We start from the raw sequence: 20,019 nt of genomic DNA, 5'->3' as shown, positions 1-20,019 counted from the left end.
TGGTGGTAGCTGTGGATATTGTCTCGATCCCCCCTTTTTGGTAGTTTTGTATCTTCGTTACCTGTGCTTATTCCTTCATTTTCTTGTTCTTGCCTCATTGCTATAGCTAGCATTTCTAGTCTAATATTGAGTAATAATTGTGATCCAAGATTTCCCCCCACCTTTGGTAGCTTCTCTTCCTTCCCTACCCTTGAGATCCGTCACTCAACACCCAAAAAGGCACTGTCTTTGGCGCAGTTTCCTCTGCAGATGCTCAGTCAGGTCTATTGCTTTGTTGTTCTTCTCTTTTGTGCCATTTCCATCTCCTCTATAAATACGTGTGGGACCACAATGTCAGTGTCTAAATGTGGGGAGCCCATCTATAGGAGCCTTCCTCGAGTACAGCTCATTTGGACAGACAGTGCCTTTGGCCCACAATTGAACTGGTGGAGGAAACTAGATTGGGTTACCTTTGGGAAATTGCAAAGATCCCTGAACAACCCCAAGCTTCCCCCAAAACAAAGGTCCATCTTTGAACATCGTTACTCATCCAGTGTTGATGTATTGCTGTTAAGTCATGAAACTCTACAGACTTCAAAGAACTGAGCTGAGGATCACCCAGAGGGCAATGAAGACTGACATAGAGATGGTGGATGTGAGCGGTCTGTGACATTATAAATAAGGGATTAGGAAGAAGTGGTATAAATTACATCATCAAAAACTATATGATGGGTGGGGGGGACAGCTGGGTAGCTAAGGGGATTAAGAGCCAGACCCAAAGACGGGAGGTCCTGGGTTCAAATCTGACCTCAGACACTTCCTAGCTGTGTGACCCTGGGCAAGTCACTTCACCTCCATTGCCTACCCTTACCACTCTTCTGCCTCTAAGGCAGAAAGTAAGGGTTAAAAAAACAAAAAGCTATATGTTGGGGGGGAGGGGTACACAGCTAGGTGGCTCAATGGATTGAGAGCCAGGCCCAGAGATGGGAGGTCCTGGGTTCAAATTTGACCTCAGATACTTCCTAGCTATGTGACCCTGGGCAAGTCACTTGACCCTCATTGCCTAGTCCTTACCACTCTTCTGCCTAAGAACTAATATATAGTTTGATTCTGAGATGGAAAGTAAGGGTTTATAAAAAAAATAAAAAATAAACTGTATGACGGGGAAAAAAGTAACGATGAACTAGCTAGGTGGCAAGAGGGAAAGATAACCAATTAAAAGCCTCCAGACTCCACTGGTATCCTTGCAATATCAATTGATAGCCACTAGCACATTGGCTATCAATTAATTTTTGTTGGTTATATTAAAATTCTCAGATATCTCCCTCCCCTCCCCTCCCTGAATTAGAGAAGGCATCCTTTGACAAACACGCATATAGAACTATTTCTTGCATATTTCTATTTATCAGTTCTTTCTCTGCAGGTGGGCATTCAAAGTCATTCTTCAAACATTATTTCTGTTGCCTGTTTATATAATGTTCTCTTGGTTCTGTTCGTTTAGCTTTTCATAATTTCATGTAGGTCTTTCCATGGTTTTTAAAAATTAATCTGCTCAGGGCAGCTAGGCGGCTCAGTGGACAGATAATCAGGCCTAGGCAGGAGGACCTGGGTTCAAATTTGACCTCAGTTACTTCCTAGTTGTATGATACTGGGCAAGTCACATAACTCCAATTGCTTAGCCCTTAGATTCTAAGACAAGATAATGGATTTTAAAAATAAAATCATCTTTCTCATCATTTTCTACAAACAACAGTTTTATTAAGTGCCTCCTTCCTCTGATCAAAGCCCAGTGGTAGGCTTATCCCTTAACAATAGGCACTCATACATTTCTTTATGGTTCGCCAAATCCTTGATAATCATTGTCTCATTTGAACCCCCAACCACCCTGTGAGTCAGGAAGCACCTGTCTTATTCTCCACATCTGACAAACAAAGAAAGGGGGACTTGTCCAAGGTCACTTAACTAGGACATAACATAACTGGGATTTGATCCTTGGTTTTCTGACTCCACATCCAGTGCTCTGGCACTGCTGGCCTCTCTGCACTGGAATCTGGATGTCCAGTTACCATGTTCATCTCGGAGGTACTTTTCGGAACAAGCCAACTAAGACTTTAATGGCGCCTCATTCTCGGATATCACTCAGCAGCTGCCAGCTCTGGGGCAGGCTACCATCTGAAGCCTGTTCTCGCATGAGTGCTTTCTAATAGTGATGTTTTTGTTATTATCCCAGGGCTCTGGAGGCAGCTGTTTACCTGGGGGGTGAAGATTTGACCCCATTCTACGGTCTGCTGGATGGGGGCAGAGAGGGAGAATTCTACAAGGTAATTGTATCCACAGTAAATGCTTCCTGGCCACCTCGCTTAGCTGGTTAAAAATGAATGTACCTGGAACTGACCAAGGTGCCTTTTTGGAAACTGTTCATCCCAATACCTACAAGACAGACTTCCTAGAAAATACTGGAGAGGTGTTTGTTGCCTCGAGGATTTAACATCCTGGAACCTAAATTTGTCATGCTTCTGTTGTGTTTCCTCTTAGGAACTAGAAGACTATTTTTATTATTCTCAGCTCCGTAGTCAGGGTATCGATACGATGGAGACCAGAAAGGTGTCAACACATATTTCCCTGAGTGAGCTTCCTTTTGTAATGAGAGCAATTGGCTTCTATCCATCTGAGGAGCAGGTAGGTAGAAAGAACAACGGGCGCTGGGGATAGTTTATTTACACCAGAAAAGTCAAACCAAGCCACTATTCTAGAAATAACAGTTGTAGGTCAATAGCTGAGAGCCTGTGTTTATTCTTGTAAAAAGAGATTTGGAAATTCAATCATGGATACTTCAGAAGCATTCATGGAAAAGGGCTTCACGTGATAAAGAATATGATATTATGGGGGAAAGGATAGAGGGGGAGAGGAAGAGACACACAGTTGGAGAGATAGACAGACAGACTTGCCTTTACGAGTCCATGTAACTAGTTGAAAACAATGCTGATTTCTCTTAGGAGGTGTGTTCCTGTCTTTGTTTATAAGATGCATTCCTCCTTGTTTTAGTCTCCTGGAAGCATGCTTTATATCTTGTTTAATAATAATAATAACTATCATGTATTTAGTGCTTGAAAGTTTGCAAAATTCTTCACTTTTTTTTTTAAACCCTTACCTTTGGTCTTAGAATCAATACTGTGTATCAGTTCTAAGGCAGAAGAGCAGTAAGGGCTAGGCAATGGGGATTAAGTGACTTGTCCAGGGTCACACAGCTAGGATGTATTTGAGGCCACATTTGAACCTAGGACTTCCCATCTCTAGATCTGGCTCTGAATCTACTGAACCACCCAGCTACCCACTACATGTGCTATTTCATTTGGTCTCTATGGATCGCTGGGAGGGAAGTGCTAATATGGATGAGGAAAAGGGAGTTATAAGAGGTCCAGTGATTTGCGCACTGTCACCCAGCTAGGAAGTGACTGGGGTGGCATTTCCTGATTTCAAGTCCTGAACTCTCTCTGATGTGCTCTTAGAGATCTTCCTTGATGCCTTCTGTGTTAATACCACAGTCATTTCCAGGTATGCTCCACTCAACATCGCCCTCTCCTTTGAAACAAAGAAAGCCAACTGCCAGTCAGGTCAACAGTATTAAGTGCCTGATGTGCCCATGTCTGGCTGACTAAGCTCTGGGGATTCAGAAGAAGGAAAAAAACCAGCCTCGTCTTTGTTCTCAAGGAGCTGGCAGTCGGATGGAGAGACAGCATAGGAACGACTCTGTACAGAGAAGATTAGACACAGGACAAACTGGAGGTAATCTCCGAAGGGAAGTCCTAAGATTAAGCAGGCCTAGAACAGTCTTTCCCAGCGTGGGACTTTCGCTGAAAACGGATCAAAACAGAGATGAGAGGGGCAGCTGGGTAGCTCAGTGGAGTGAGAGTCAGGCCTAGAGACGGGAGGTCCTAGGTTCAAAGCCAGCCTCAGACACTTCCCAGCTGTGTGACCCTGGGCAAGTCACTTGACCCCCACTGCCCACCCTTACCACTCTTCCACCTATGAGACAATACACCAAAGTACAAGGGTTAAAAAAAAACAAAAAAACAAAAAAAACAGAGATGAGGCAGGAGAACATTCCAGGCAACGAATGTGGCATCATGTGCCGGCTATAATTCCGTATACTTATATGCACACACACATATACAGAGAGAGAGACAGAGAGACATGAGGCAGGGTCAGAGAGAGACAGAGAAAAAGAGAGACAGAGACAGAGAGAGATAAGGAGAAACATTGCTGGACAGTAATGTGCTTGAAAAAGGTCTATGGATTTTAGTAAATTGCAAATACTATGAATCTACATTGTGATATGGTAGCTGAAAAAGACATAACCCAAATTGAAGTCAGAATGACTGGAGTTTGGGTCTATCTTCTGATATATGCTGGTCGTATGAGCCTGGATAAACCTCTTAGGGCACCAGGTAACTCTTTAAGGCTCTAAATTGTGGGACAGTTCTCCATCTGCATTGATAGAGCAAATTTTCTCCCTGGGAATTCCCCACTTCATTGAAATTACTGATCAAGTTCTCCACCTATTTGAAAAAAAAAAAATGTGTCCAGAACAGGGAGGGCGAAGGTTTCTTAGTCCTCTGCCTTGGTTAGAGCGTGTCTGCAATAATGTGTTCAGGTCTGGATGCCACATTTGAGGAATGATAAGCTGGAGAGTTCCCATAGGAGGTGACCATGATGGTGAAGGGCTTCATGATCCTGCCATAGGAGGATCAATTGTAAGAAGCGGGGATGTTTAGCCTGGAGAAGAGACGACTTAAAGGGGACCGTGATCACTCTCTTCAAATATTTAAAGGCTTCTAAAGAGGAAGAAGAGGCAGCGAGGTGGTACAATGGTTAGAGTGCCAGGTCTGGAATGAGGAAGACCTGAGTTCAAATCCAACCATAGACACTTACTAGGTGTATGACTCAGAGGCCAACCTTGCTGGCTTGGGCCAACTACCTGGCTGGGGAAGCAAGCCACAAGAACAGGAAAGTGAGTGTGTGATGGGGAGAAGGTTGTGAGGGACTTGAAAAGCCAAATGGAAAATGGCATATCTGCTCCTGGAAATGAGAGAGAACCCCCCTGGAGGTCACTGAGGAGCGGGGAGTGACACAACCAGACCTCTGATTCAGGAAGATCAGTTTGACAGCTGAGTAGAAGGAAGATGATCTGGAGTGGGGTGAAACTCGACATGGGGAGACCAACCAGAATCTTATTCCAGTGATCCAGACAGGGACTCCTAAGGGCCTGCACCAGAGCAGAGGGGCAGAGAGGGTAGCAGCCAAGGAGAGAAGGAGCCAGGCACAAGATGAGTCACGAAGGTAGAATGAGCAGGACAACAGACTGGATGCAGGGAGATGAGAGAGTGAGGAACTGAGGATGACACGCAGAGAGAATGGTGGTTCCTTTGACAAGCCTAGGAAATTTAGGAAGAAAGGGGTTTAAAGGAAAAGATGATTTCAGTTTTGAACATGTTGAATTTCTTAAAAAAATTTTTTTAAATCCTTACTTCATCTTAGAATCAATACTGTGTATCAGTTTTAAGGTAGAAGAGTGGTAAGGGCTCAGCAATGGGGGTTAAGTGACTTTCTACGGGGTCACACAGCTAGGAAGTAGCTGAGGCCATATTTGAACACAGGACCTTCCTTCTCCAGGCCTGATTCTCTATCCACTGAACCACCCAGCTACCCCCCACACGTTGAGTTTAAAAAGTCTATGTCCTGTTTGAGATGTTTTGATGGCATCTGGAGATGTGAGTCTAGAAGTTATGGCAGGGCAAGTCAATCTGAGTATCAGCACAGAGATGAGAATTCAGTCTATGAAAGTGGATGAGATCTCCAAGTGAAACAGTATAAAAGGTATGGTAGAGTTAGGTAGCATGACTGAATCGGATAGCATGGGAACCATTGGCCCCTTGGACTCCTACCAGGAGAGATGATGGCCAGTACTTTTAGAAAGCCCTTCAAAAAGAGAGGAGGAGAGAGTCTATTGAAAAACTCCTCGGTCGCATAAGCTGTCAAAACCCAGAAGAGTAAACTCATGTAAAATGGAAGAGGTCCAAGATGCCCAAGTTTTATTTTGTGGTCAAGAACATATGACAGGGAATAGCTAGGTGGCTCAGTGGATTGAGAGAGGGAGGTCCCAGGTTCAAATCTAGCCTTAGATGCTTCCTAGCTGTTTGATCCTGGGCAAGTCACTTGGCCCCCAATTGCCTAGCCTTTACTGCTCTTCTGCCTTAGAACCAATACACAGTGTCAATTCTAAGAAGGAAAGAGTTTTAAACACACACACACACACACACACACACACACACAGTAGCTCCCAGGAAGGTGCCTCCTGGTTTGTGGGGTTTTTTATGTCACACCATGTGATCAGAAGGTGGCATCTGGGACATGAACCAACTAACAGGGCCTCCCAAAGGAGAGAGGCTCCTGGATGAAAGCATGGAAGAGTTCCAAGTGTCTTTTATGTTCCTCCCCCAAACACTCATTCTCAGAGGGGCGCGTGGGCATGTTCAGATTCACATATCTTATACACACAACCTATCTCTGCTTATCATCCCCAATAGAATGGAGGTTCCTGGAGGGCAGGGACAGTCTCACTTTTGGCTTTGTGTCCCCAGGACCAAGCTAGTACCTCATACACAGCAGGTACTCAGTATAAGCATGTTGATTGGTGAACTCTTCATTTCCAGTCTCGTGGAACCCTGAACAATGTTCTCTCCAAGATTCCCAAGGATTAAGGAACTTTGACAGTGCCATTGTTATATTCCATGAAGGGTTCCAGAGTCTTTCCTAGACTGCTAAAGAGGTCCACAACACACAAAAAAACCCTTAAGAACTCCTAAGCTAGAGAGATCAGGGAAGACATATTGGAGGTGGTAGCATTTCTGTTGGATCCTGAAGGATGGGTTGCCAATGGGCAATCATCATCCAGCAGTTAACAAAAGAAAAGAAAAGAATAGAAAAGAAAAAATATTCAGTGAGTTGGAACCCTAACCACCCCTTTTTACCATTAGGTCAGGTAAGGAGTGATCCAGGTAAGCACCCACAAAATGAAGAAAAGTAGCCCAATAAGGAATGGGTCAGCCGCCATGATTGTATCCAGCCCAGGAAATGGTTATTTACAAGTTGAGCCAGCAGGTAGCATAGAGCAAGTGAAGGGCATGCCGGCTAGCTCTGATCTATGCAGGAACAGGCACCTTTGTGCTTCTGGGCCTCTTATCAGTATTATTACCAACCTATTAGGCTTCTTTGCCGTTAGTCATTTTTAAAGGACACATTTATTCCTTTTGAGAAATTGGAAGCTTTTGTTGCCCTGCGTAAAGAGAATGACCCTGTTTCTGCAGGCCCTTTCACCCAGATGGATCTCATGTCTTTCCACAAACTTTGCTAACTGATGAGAGACGTTTCATCTTAAGCTCTTGGGGAAAAGCTTTTGGCCCTTTTGTTTTCCTGTCAGATTTATTGAGACTTTAATAGAAATTTTCTCAGGGTTTTTTTGGCTTGAAAGCAGTCCTTTGCTATGGTTAATGGTACATTTCCTAGTGAGGCATTGCTATTCTTTTCCACATTGTTTTAGACTCAGCGCTGCCACATAGAGGGCTCAGACCCTGAAATCACAGCCAGGACTCAGAGCCAGCGAAAGCCACCTACTATAACAGTACTGATGCACTGATGTATATTTTTCCCTACTCGATATAGCTTTCATAGGGACTTTAAACTGGTTAATGTGATAAAGGGAAGTCCAACTCTCCAGCTCACCCAGAAAGCTGCTACTTGGCAGAATGTGCCAAGTTTTCAGTCGCTTGGAGAGCGTTGTAGGGAATCTGGCCCTCTTTGGAGATGCCTTAATTTACCATTATGGCAACAGTCTGGTCTTTGTATGCACAGAAGATGCTAGTTCCACACTGTAGGAAGCTGGAGTAATGAAAATGTACCCCTGATATGGTCTTTAGTTGCTGTTGGGATGGACATCAATTGAAAGCGATCAGAACATTGAGGAACTTTGGAACATGGCTATTTCATCGGAGTTCTTCTCATACTTGGTACACTAATCTTTGTGCCTGACTCACTTTCAATGGGGGTGGAAGGACTGCAGCCAACTGGCACAGCCCCATGCATAGCAAGGAAGGGGGATCTTAGCCAAGGGCCAAGAGGCAACATTTCTTTTCTTCTAAGAACCCCATGGGAATCTGGAGGGCTCTACCCCAAGGAGAGGGCTTCAGTACCATAGACCTCATACACACACACACACACACACACACACACACACACACACACACACACACACACACACACAAATTGCGTTTCAGTCCAAAAGAGGAAAGAGCTGACTGGTCTCTTCTGAGTGGCATTGCTGGAAAGAGTTAGCTCTTCATTTCCGAATTGATGCATTCAGCCCACCAAGCTGTCCCCTCAGGCCAAGCCATTTATGCCAACAAGCAGTAGGTTGCTCAATGATGAAATGAAGGATACAGCTTTTGTTTTCAATGCTTTAAAGAAACGGTGTAGAGAAGGAAGGAAGGAAGGAAGGAAGGAAGGAAGGAAGGAAGGAAGGAAGGAAGGAAGGAAGGAAGGAGGAAGGAAGGAAGAAAGGAAGAAGGAAGGAAGAAGGAAGGAAGGAAGGAAGGAAGGAAGGAAGGAAGGAAGGAAGGACGGAAGGAAGATAGATTCCATATTCTTAGATCTTAAACTGGATTTGGTTGTTTACCATTCTCCTATCCTCAGCTAAAGACTCTTTCCTGACTTTAACCATGGACCACCCAGTTCAACAGTAAATAAAACCACTAAGCCAGGATTAAGACTTTGGTAGAGAAATAAGCAGTGGAGAGATTTATTCAACAAATATTTATTGAGTTCCTGCTGAGATCATGGCTCTAAAACCAGAAGGGACCTTAGGGTCCACCTTTCCCTCATTTTACTGAGGAAGATGTTAGGTGACTGGCTCCAGGTAATAAAGGGCAAAACTAGGATTCAAAGCACATCTTCCAACTCCAAATCTGGCATTCTTTCATCTCTTGTATATTGCTGTGAACCCTTCCTTGGGGGGGGGGGGGAGGGGGGAGGAGTAAGAAGGAATCACAAATAATCCCTGCCCTTACTGAGCTTATGGCATTGTAAAAGAGATAAGACAAGAGCATAGATATCTGTAATAAAGTTAAGTGTGAGAGTACAAGAGAGACACAAAGTTCTGGGCTACATCAGAGAAAAGGGAAATTGTTTTTAGCCAGCAAGATCAAGGAAGGCTTCATTGAGGAGGTGAAATTTGAGCTGGGCTTTGAAATATGTGCAGGGTTTCAATAATAGAGATGGTATGTTCCAAGTAGATGCATGATGTTCAGTTCTGGGGGTCACTTTTCAGGGAGGGCATTGTGAGGCTGGAGGACATCTAGAGAAGGCCAATGGGGATGGGGAAAGACCTTGAGACCATACTATATAAGGAGGAGTTGAAGGAATTAGGGATATTTAGAATGAAGAAGAGGATAGATAGTATGAATATAAATATATATTTTAACCCCCTACCTTCCATCTTAGAATGCATACTAAGTATTGGTACCAAGGCAGAAGAGCAGTAAGGGCTAGGCAATGAGGGTTGTGACTTGCTCAGAGTCACACAGCTAGGAAGTGTCTGAGGTGAGCCTTGAACCCAGAACCTCCAGGTCTCTAAGCCTAGCTCTCAATCCACTGAACCACCTAGCTGCCCCTGTATTCAGATACTTTAAGGGTTATCACAAGGAAGTGATTAGGCTTGCCCTTGGCCCCAGCTGGCAGGACTAGGATTAATGGACAGCAGCAGTGGAGAGGCTCGGTAATGGGTATACTTCCCAAGAGTCATCCCAGATTGACTTGGCTCATCAGTTAGGCAGTGAAGACTCTCAGGCAGAGGCTAAATGACTCTTGTTGAGTAGGTTGCAGAGGGCATTGTTGCTTAGGTACAGGTTGGACCAGAAGCTTCTGAAAACCCTTGCAATGCAGCAACTATGTGGTATAACAGCAACTCAGATGTGATCAGGGCATCCAGGAACTTGAACATGATTGCTACCTCAGTTCTTTCCAAGCTTTGTACACTAATCTTGGTGCCTGATGGGAGCTTCCAACTGGGGCGGAACAGAGGTTCTGTTGTAGGGAAGAGGGAACAGAGATTTTTTTTTCTTTTTTAGAATGAATAAATATTTATTGAACTGAATCATATTAGTCAGTTTGGAATTGCACACCCCTATTCCTCTCTTATGATTCTAGCTCAGAGATCACCAATGAAACAGAGCCAAGGGGAAGTTAGGTAGCTCAGTGGATGGAGAGCCAAGCTTGGAGATGGGAGGACCTGGGTTCTAATCTGGCCTCAGATACTTCCTAATTTAGTGACCCTGGGCAAATCACTTAATCCCCATTGTCTCGCCTTTACTGCTCTTCTGCCTTAAAATTGATTACTTAGTTTTGATTTTAAGACAGAAGATAAGGGGAAGGAAGGAAGGAAAGGAAGAAGGAAGGAAATAAAGAGGAAGAGAAGAGAAGTGATATAGAGTAGTAGGAAGCAGTTGGATTTATAGTCAGGGGACCTGGGATCAATCTTCAATCTGCCCACACTATGTGACTTGGAGTGAGTCATTCTTTAAAAAATTTCCCTTCCACTGTGTTCTTCCCAACTTAGCAAATAAAGAGAAAGATCTGCGCCCCCCCCCCCATAAAGTCCTCAGTACATTACCACTTAGTTTACAGGCAAAACAAATTCCCACTTTGGTTATATCTGAAAAATGTGTGTCTCTGCACTTTATTTATTTCTCTGTCAAGAGAGGAATGATATGTTTCATATTTATTCTTTTGGGCACATGGTTGATAGTTGCAATGATCAGAGTTCTCACATTTTTCAAAGTTGTTACAGTGCTCTTACCATTCTCCTGCATTTCACCATTGCTCATGGCCTAACAATATTTCATTACATCCATACAGCACAATCTGTTTAGCTATTTCTCAATAGGAATTCTACTTTCTTTGTTTATAAATACTAGTTGCTAAGTTTTGATTCCCATGAAAAGAGCTTCTTCAAATATTTTTGTACATTTAGGTCTTTTTCCCTTTTCCTTTTTTCTTTTTGTTTTAAAGAAGTTTGGTATAGTAGTGGCATAACTGGGTCAAAGAGTATGTGCAGTTTGGTAATTTTTGAGGCATTGTTCCAAATTTCTTTCCAGATTGGTTGGATCAATTGACAGCTCTAGGTAAGTCACTTTCAATAGGACTTTTTTTTTTTTCTAAACCTTTATCTTCTAGACTAGTATCAATTCTAAGAGAAGAGCAGCAAGGGCTAGACAATTAGAGTTAAGTGACTTGCCCAGGGATACACAACTAGGAAGGGTCCAAAGTCAAATTTGTACCCAGGTCCTCCCAACTCCAGGCCGGGCTCTCCATCCACTGAACCACCTAACTGCCCCTTAAAAAGACATTTTTAAGAACTACATCTTTTTTCCTTATTATGAACTTGACAAAAGTCAACAAACATTTCTCTACTTAAAAAAAGAACAGAAAAAGAGGTGTGAAGAGTGAATCAAACTCTCTTTGTCTATCGATCAGCACTTTTAAGTTAATCAATCAAAAACTTAAGTACCCCTACTTGGCACCTTACCAGTCACTAAGTATGAGAGTTCACAAGTCACTTGCTAGAATGGGTGACAACTCCAGAGGCCACTGCCCCACTCAGTGCTAGGCAAATTGAAAGAATTCAATTAGTTCCCATAAAGTGGGGAAGGGACAGGAAGTAATGTGGAAAAAAGACTATAAAAAGTCCTGAACTTCCTGTCCAAGGGACTTCTTGAAACTTCTTGAAGTTCTTCTTTGGAGTCTTTGCTCCTTGAATCTTCTCCTTTGGACTCCTTTGGAGGATGGCTCCTTGGGGCTTTTGGGCTTTGACTTCAACTTGGAGCTTTGGGCCTTTCAACTGGAATTTTCTGCTTTGGGACTTTTTGGCTTTGGAGCTTCTTGGAGTTGGGGACTCTCAGTGAACTTAGCTCACAAGAGTTTTTCTGCATTGGGACCTTGCCTAGATCCTGCTTGGCTTGCTGGTGAGTGACTAGGATTCCCATGTAGAAATTGGAACTCTGTGGGGGAGCAAGCTTCATTTCACCAGATTAGCATTTAGGGAGGCTAGGTAGTCTCCTTGCCTCTTTCCCATCCACATTTCTCTCTTTTTACTAATATTCCAATTAAACAAAATTACTAAAAGCTGCTAATAGTTTTCTTGACTTAAGGAATAAAAATTGGCGACCACTTTTTTATAACTCTCTTATTTAGTCAAAATCCCAATTTAACCATTATAGAGGATTACATATAAAATCTGAATTCTTTATTATGCAGAGCTTTTATTTTGGTAAAAACTATATAATCAATTTAATATGGTATTTCTAAAACTGATCTGCTTCTCTGTGTCATCTGTACTACTTTTGGCTTTCTTCTGTGTATTTTAAAAATGTTTCACTAATGCTCTTTTCTTTTTCTGTGATTTCACTTCTCTTTTTTTCTTTTTCTGAGATAGTACTATCATACCTCTCCACTTTGTCACTTTCCCATCACAGTTTTCAAGAAATATGCACTTAGAAACTTTCTTGCTAAACAACCAGTGATTGGACATACAGTGGATTCTTGGTCAGTCCAAGTCAACAAATATTTATTTAAGCACCTGATATGTGCCAAGGACTGTGTTAGGCACTTGACAGGAAAACAAAGTCCAAAAAAAAAGTCATCTCATCCATCAAGGAATGACTCATTTAACAACAAATCAGACTAGATAGGGTGTTCCACACTATCCACATCCAGGGAAAGAACTGTGGGAGCAGAAACACAGAAGAAAACCAACTGCCTGAACACACTGGTTGATGTTGAATATGATTGGGGATGTAGATTCTTTTTTTTAATTCTTTTTTTTATTTTGAATATTTTCATCTAGTTACATATTTCATGTTTTCTCTCCCCCAATCTCCCCTAACCCCCCCCCTTAGCCAACACAAAATTTCACTGGGTTTAACATGTATCATTGATCAAGACCTAATTTCATATTATTGATAGTTGGACTAGAGTTATCATTTAGTGTCTACAAGGGGATGTAGATTCTAAACAATCACCCTAGTGCAAATATCAACAATATGGAAAGAGGTCTTGGACAGTGACACATGTAAAACCCAGTGAAATTGCGTGTTGGCTATGGGAAAGGGAAAGAACATGAATTATGTAACCATGGAAAATTTTTCTTAATAAAAAAAATGTTTTTAATGGTAGATAAGATATTTTCTTTGATACCCACAGCCTGTCAACCCTTTCCAAAACAAAGTATTTGTTAAATATAAAGTAACTTCAATTATTTTCATTGTCTGAAACACTCAGATTCTAAAAGAAGGTAATCCCGCCCCCCAAACCCAAGAACAGATGTTTACTGACTGAGCACATTTATCACTCCTCCTAAACCTCCCACACTATCAGTAGCAAGGTCACATCAACAGACACAACAAAGGCTTACATCAAAATCTGTCCCTGCATCCTATTCCCCACTTTCTCTTTCCAGTGCCTTAGAGACCCCAGCACTAGGCTGAAAGTTTGATCTGGCATCAACAGTCAACCTGCTCTAGAGTATAACCCAGAAATATCATTGCTGCAAAGTTCTGAACTGCTGGAGCCAGAGAAAACAGGCTCTGCTGGAACAAGGGAGAGCAGACTCTGAACTACTAATGCCTGGGCAGACTAAGGAGCAGAGGGAGTAGGAAAGTTCACCAGCATAGGACACCATGAAAGTGGAGAGTTGTGCTTAGCACCCTGCTAAGCCTGAGGGAAGAACACAACTTCCAACTTGGACCACTTCTGACTACTCAAAATTCACTTGTAGTAGAGACCTAGGCTAGTCAACTGTGAATCCCCAGATTCAGCCCTAAGGGATTCCACAGTCAGAGGGGAGGGAGTCAGGAAGTGAGTAATAAAGAAAATAAGGGGAATGGAGACTGGAAATATAAAAAATTTCAGGAAGAAGAACTATAAAGACCTTGAACATAAATAGATAAATTAATAGGAAAAACAACAATAAAAGGCCATATAGTCTCCAGATCTAGTCAAGCATCTATGAATAAATACTGCCCCCAAAAAGGGGGAAATTATCTAACCTTTAATGAAGACAGAGTACCCTATGGAAGTTTAGGAGAGCATGAAACCACAACATGCTGTTCCTAGTGATTTAAAAGAAAAATGAGAATTATGAGAGCAGAATGAATGTCCTACATAGCAAAAATAATGAGCAGGATAGAAAAACTTGAATCTGTGAAGGTAAGCTTCACCAAAGAAACAAGAGAGAACACTAGATTGAGAATTCAAATACTTAGAAGTGAGGGACAATCTAGAAGAAGAAAAGCAAAAACCAAGATCATTAAAAGAAAATGTTTAGGGGCAGCTGGGTAGCTCAGTGGATTGAGAGCTAGGCCTAGAGACGGGAGGTCCTAGGTTCAAATGCAGCCTCAGACACTTCCCAGCTGTGTGACCCTGGGCAAGTCACTTGACCCCCATTGCCTACCCTTACCACTCTTCCACCTATAAGTCAATACACAGAAGTTAAGGGTTTAAAATTTAAAAAAAAAAGAAAAAAAAAGAAAATGTTTGAAACATGCAAGCAAAACACATTGACCTCAAAGACAAGCTGCACAAAAACAACATAACGATCACAGGAACCCAGAAGAATATGACAGGACAAAAAAATCTTGACACTAAAATGTAAGAAACAATAGAAAACTTCCCAGAACTTCTAAACATAGAAAATAAAATTTCAATGGAAAGAATTCACGGATCACCTGGGGGGGGGGAACCCCAAAGCTACAAACTTTAAGACTAATAATGGTTAAATTATCCAATTCAATTCAGAAACAAGTTCCACAAGCATCAGGAGATCAGAGAAAGATGCCTTCTGAGTTCTCAAACTTCTTGTGAATGATTGAGTTTCATTTGACTGGAGCATAATGTCTGTACAATGAAGTAGTAAGAAATAAGGCTGTTCAGGAAGACTGATCAAAATACAGAGGGCTTTGAATGCTAGATTAAAAAAAATTGGACTTCACTCAGTAGACAATGAAGTGCTATTGAAAGTTTTTTTGGCAGGTGGGAGTAGGTGTTTGGAGGATAGGGAATATGCATAATTAATGGAGGAGAAAGCCTTTTTCATTATAGCACTATAGTTGTAAATGAAAGATTGTTGATACCCCACTTTCCCTTGGCTGTCCTCCTACTAACATGACTGCTCCTTTTCAGTCTCCTTTGCTGGATCTTAGCCATGGGCTCTCTGCTCAAGGTCCTCTTCTCTCTCTCTCTCCACTCCTTACTTGACCATCAGCTCTCAGGGGTCATCTCTAGGGTGGCAACCCAAGTGTGGACTGTGATGCCTAGATCTATACAGATAGTTCTTACTTTACAAAAGTGAATCTTTCTACAAACCTCTCCCTAAAGCAATGTACTGTAATGCGAATTTCCCCTTAGACATAAGAAAGGGAAGGAAGGAGGGAGGCAGGAAGGGGACTGTGCAAGAAATCAGAGGACTTTTGGGGGCTGAGGTCAGAGAAACAATAACAGGAGAAGGAACACATGAGAACCGGAGACAGACACATGGGGGCCGGACACTCAGGCTGGTGGGAAGATGTGGGCAAACATCTCCTTTTCTTGGCACCAGAAGTCTAAAGTCATTTTTTTAGTTTGTTTTGTTATTGTTGTTGTTATTGGGAGCCTGGGATAGGCCTCTGAGCCAAGGGGCAGGAATGGAGAAAGAGAGAAAAAAGAGAGAGAGAGAGAGAGAGAGAAATTGGGAGAGCAAAGTATTATATAACAAAGTAAACATAGTAAAAAATTTTTTGAAACATGGATTTCTTTCAGATTCTTTATGTTAAAATCAAATTTGCATCATGCAAATTTACATAAAGCAAGAACCATCTGTATATTATGCAGCCCTGGGCTCTCTCCTGAATTTCAGCATTGGGCATTTAGAACTTGATGTTTCATAGGTACCTCCAACTCAATATGGGCAAAACAGCTGTTATTTTCCCAGTAAACCTACTTGTCTTCTGAACTTTCCTATTTTTATTAAGGACATCACTAGCCTTCCAGCTACTCAGATATGAAGCCGCAGGATCCTCCTTGTCTTCTCACTATCAAGATACACACACACACACACACACATCCAGTCAGTTGCCAAATCTTACTTTCATCTCCTCACTATCTTTTTCTAGACTATTTGATTTTATTTTTTACCAATTACATGTAATAACACATTTCCACATAAGGTTTCCAAAGTCATATGATCCAAATTGTCTCCCTCCCTCTTTCTCTCCCCCACCTAGAGCTGGCAAGCAATTCAATATGGGTTAAAATGTATTATCACGCAAAACATATTTCCATATTGTCCATTTTTATATCCTCACTATCTTTTGAATACCTTCCCTCTGATCACACAACTACTGTCCTAGCTCAGGCCCTCATCATCTTTTACATGAATTTATTGCATCAGCCTTCTCATTGGCCTCTTATCTCAAATCTCTCCTCATTCCAATCTATCCTCTATGCAGCCACCAAAATGATTTTCCTAATGCAGAGGCCCAAACATATTACTCGTCTACTCAGTAAACTCCAGTGGGTCCCTGTAACGTCTTGGATCAACTATGAACTCTTCTGTTTCACACAGAAAAACTCATCGATATTCCCTCATCCCTTCTAGCCCATCACTCCCTTCTCCATGCTGTGGGCCAGCCATACCAGCCACATTAACATTCTTTACGTACAGCACAGTTAATGCTCTATTGTCATATAGGCTTAGCTGTTCGAACACTCCAACATCCTTCTTTGATGAGTAGGTGGTCTGTGATGACGATCCTTTGGGTCCCAAAGCCAATAGCTTTCTGCAAAATTGGAAAGGCAGCAGACATCATCTGCTAGCTGAGGACCAGCCTACTCGAGTATGGAGAAGCTGGTCACCATGTTCATCCTCCAGTCCACTGCCAAAGTGATTTTCCAGCACAGATCTCTCTCCTCTCCTCTCCTCTCCTCTCTTCTCCTCTCCTCTCCTGTCTTCTCCTCTCCTCTTCTCTCCACTCTTCTTCTCTACTCTTTTCTCTCTCTCTCTCTCCCTCTCTCTGTCTCTCTTTCTCTCTGTGTGTCTCTCTGTCTCTGTCTGTCTCTGTCTCTGTCTGCCTCTCTCTCCTCTCTTTCCCCTCTCTCCATTACCTCAAGCATCAAACGTAAAGCCCTTCACAACCTGACTTCTTCCTGCCTTTGCAGTCTTGGAATGTAGACATTACATTCTGCTAATGTAATCCTGCTAATGTAGACATTACAATCCAGATACGCTGGTGTTCTTGCTTCTTCTCCACCAGGTCCCTCCATTTCCCAACTCTGTCTTTGCATGACTATCTCTCATCCTTGGGATGTTCTCCCTCCTCACCTCTACCTTATAGCTTTCCTGCCATTGACTGACCACTGGGTGATGAATTCCTTTGGCTCTGATGATTCATGAAAACAAAGAAAAATACAAAAAGGTCCTCAGCCTATGTAGCCCTCTTCTCCTTTAAAAACAAACAAAAAACCCAACCCTTAATAGCGTTTATTTTTATCTTTATTTTCAAATAGATGCCTTCCCCCAACTTAGCCAGAGAACTATCCTTTACAACAAAGACAGAAAAAGAAAGAAAAAAAAGAATCTGTTCAACCCAAATCAACCCATAGTTCCCTTCAATCTGACAGAATAGACCTTGTTCCACATCCACAGTCCCCCACTTCTTGCTCTTCTCTGGGGCCAAGCTTGGTCATTTAATCCCACAGTATTCAGTTTTGTTTTGTCTTTCTTTTTTCCCCATTTACATTGTGGTAGCCCTCCTTTCCCCATGGGCAGCAATGATTCCAGAGTGGTGGAAAGTCAGCGGGGCAGAGTGTGCTAACAGTCACACAGCTTTCAGATCAGCTATAAACATAATTTAGCTGTTGGTATTCTCGATACAAGATTCTTATTATCCTCTCGATATAAGATTCTTATTCTCCTCTGAAGACTAGCCACCGTTCCAATTCGAACTAGTCTGTGAGTTCGAATTGGAACGGTGGCTAGTCCAGGGGGGGCACAATAATAACAACCACAGAAACATGAAGGTACCTGCAGCTCACGTGCCAATCCAACACATGTTGCAGAAGATCAAGAGATGGAGAGATCCCACAAAGAACCCCACGAGATGCTGTAAACCAAATCAACATGTGCGTCGATATTTGGTGACCTCAGGAAATTCGGGGTCCCAATTTTATATTATTAAAGGATATTTTAGAAAATGTTTATATGCAAGAAATCACCGATCTCTCTCTTTTTCTGCTTCTAAAAACTGTCCAAGCAGACTTTGTTTTCTTTCTGCCTGACCCAGCCCTATGATTCCAAACGCCCTAATGTGTGCATTCAGTGAGCTGAAGTTTGAAAATGAAATGGATAAAAAATAGAAATGGACTTTGCTAGTTTGTTATCACGGGGTCATATAGGAATACCTCATGGAACCAAAGAAGTGTATTTGATTTTTAAGAATCACTTTTCCCAAGTGCTATTGGACAAATCACGATATAATTGATTACCTTAAGTTAACCTAGGACCAGAGCCACTAAGCTAATTTGGTCTCCCTGCCGACTTGATGATAACAACTCGCATCCAGTGCTTTATAATATTCTTGTCCATTCTTTGTTTCATGTTCTTTCACTCATGCCACAAATAATTATTAATTACCTACTACGGTCGTACATCAAAGCCCCGTGCTCTGTAGAGTGGGAACTAAATGCCCGTCGTGCTTTTCTCATCACAGCCTTGAGGGGCAGAGAGTGGCGGTCTTATTGTACTCGAGTTTTGGTGGGGTTTTTTTGTTTTTCTTTAGCCACATCACTAATACATGAGCTCTGACTTAAACCTCAGGCTTCTACCTTCAAACACAGTGCTTTTTCCACTATATCACGATGCCTCCTCTAGACTTCTTAGCTCATTCAAGGCACTTCAATTTTATGGGGCTTCCCTTAGTGATGAATTCAAGAAATGCTTGAATGAAGGGCGCTACAGCTGCTCCTTATTGGTACAAATACTCATTATTAGACTTTCTTTTGTGCTTCCCCAATGTTCTTATCATATGATATTGAATAGAATAGTTAGTTATCTGTACTCCTGACTTTTCCCTCCCATGGACTGTAAGTTCAATGACGATGAGGATCCTGTCTTATCTAAACTTGGCCTCATCCAAGGCTAGGTACTCTGCACTGGATAAGAGGCAGCTAGGTGGTGCAGTGGCTAAAACTTACCAACTGTGTGATCCTGGGCAAGTCACTTTACCCTTCTTGCCTCAGTTTCCTTATCTGTCAGGTGAGCTGGAGAAAGAAATGGCCAACCACTTTGGTATCTCTGCCAAGAGAACCCCAAATGGGTTCCTAAAGAGTCAGACATAACTGAAAATGATTAAACAACACATCAAGGTGGTAGTGACAGAGAATGGGACCTGTGTACAAAGTCTTAAGTTTCCATCTTGCCTTTAGTCACTAAGTCACTTAATTATTCCTAGTCTATCTCCTCACTTGTAAAATGAGGATGGTAATAGCACCTACCATTCCCACAGCACTGTGGGAATAAAACAAGCTAATCTATGTAAAGCACTTTATGAACCATAAAGTGCTATATCAATGCTCATTATTGTTAGTAGTATTAATAATACTAATTTATTGATTTTTATCCCATTTATATGGATAAATATTTCTGAACTGAACAATTATGCAGAGAAAAACAAGTTGTGACCCAACATTGTAGCCTGTGACTTTCTGCTTTTTAAAAGTATGTGAATAACACAACAACAAATCAAGAGTAAATGTAGATGCTCATGGGTAGGTCGAGCCAACATAATAAAAATGACCATTCTACCCAAATTAATTTACCTATTTAGCGCCATACCTATCAAGCTACCAAAAAACTTCTTTACTGAATTAGAAAAAACTATAACAAATTTCATTTGGAAT

General features: G+C 42.0%; 1 protein-coding gene across 1 annotated transcript in view; it reads left to right on the top strand.

Annotated features, from left to right (window-relative positions):
* CFAP251 (cilia and flagella associated protein 251) overlaps window positions 1-20,019 on the top strand; it is a 146,244-nt gene that overhangs the window by 73,764 nt on the left and 52,461 nt on the right. Inside the window, exons 19-20 of the mRNA XM_044685409.1 lie at window positions 2,210-2,300; window positions 2,515-2,658. Coding sequence (XP_044541344.1) covers window positions 2,210-2,300; window positions 2,515-2,658 — 235 coding nt within the window. The remainder of the gene's footprint in view (window positions 1-2,209; window positions 2,301-2,514; window positions 2,659-20,019) is intronic.

The sequence above is a fragment of the Gracilinanus agilis genome, chromosome 1, assembly GCF_016433145.1.
Source record: "Gracilinanus agilis isolate LMUSP501 chromosome 1, AgileGrace, whole genome shotgun sequence".
Lineage (NCBI taxonomy): Eukaryota > Metazoa > Chordata > Mammalia > Didelphimorphia > Didelphidae > Gracilinanus > Gracilinanus agilis.
This window is presented reverse-complemented; position numbering and strand designations above follow the sequence as displayed.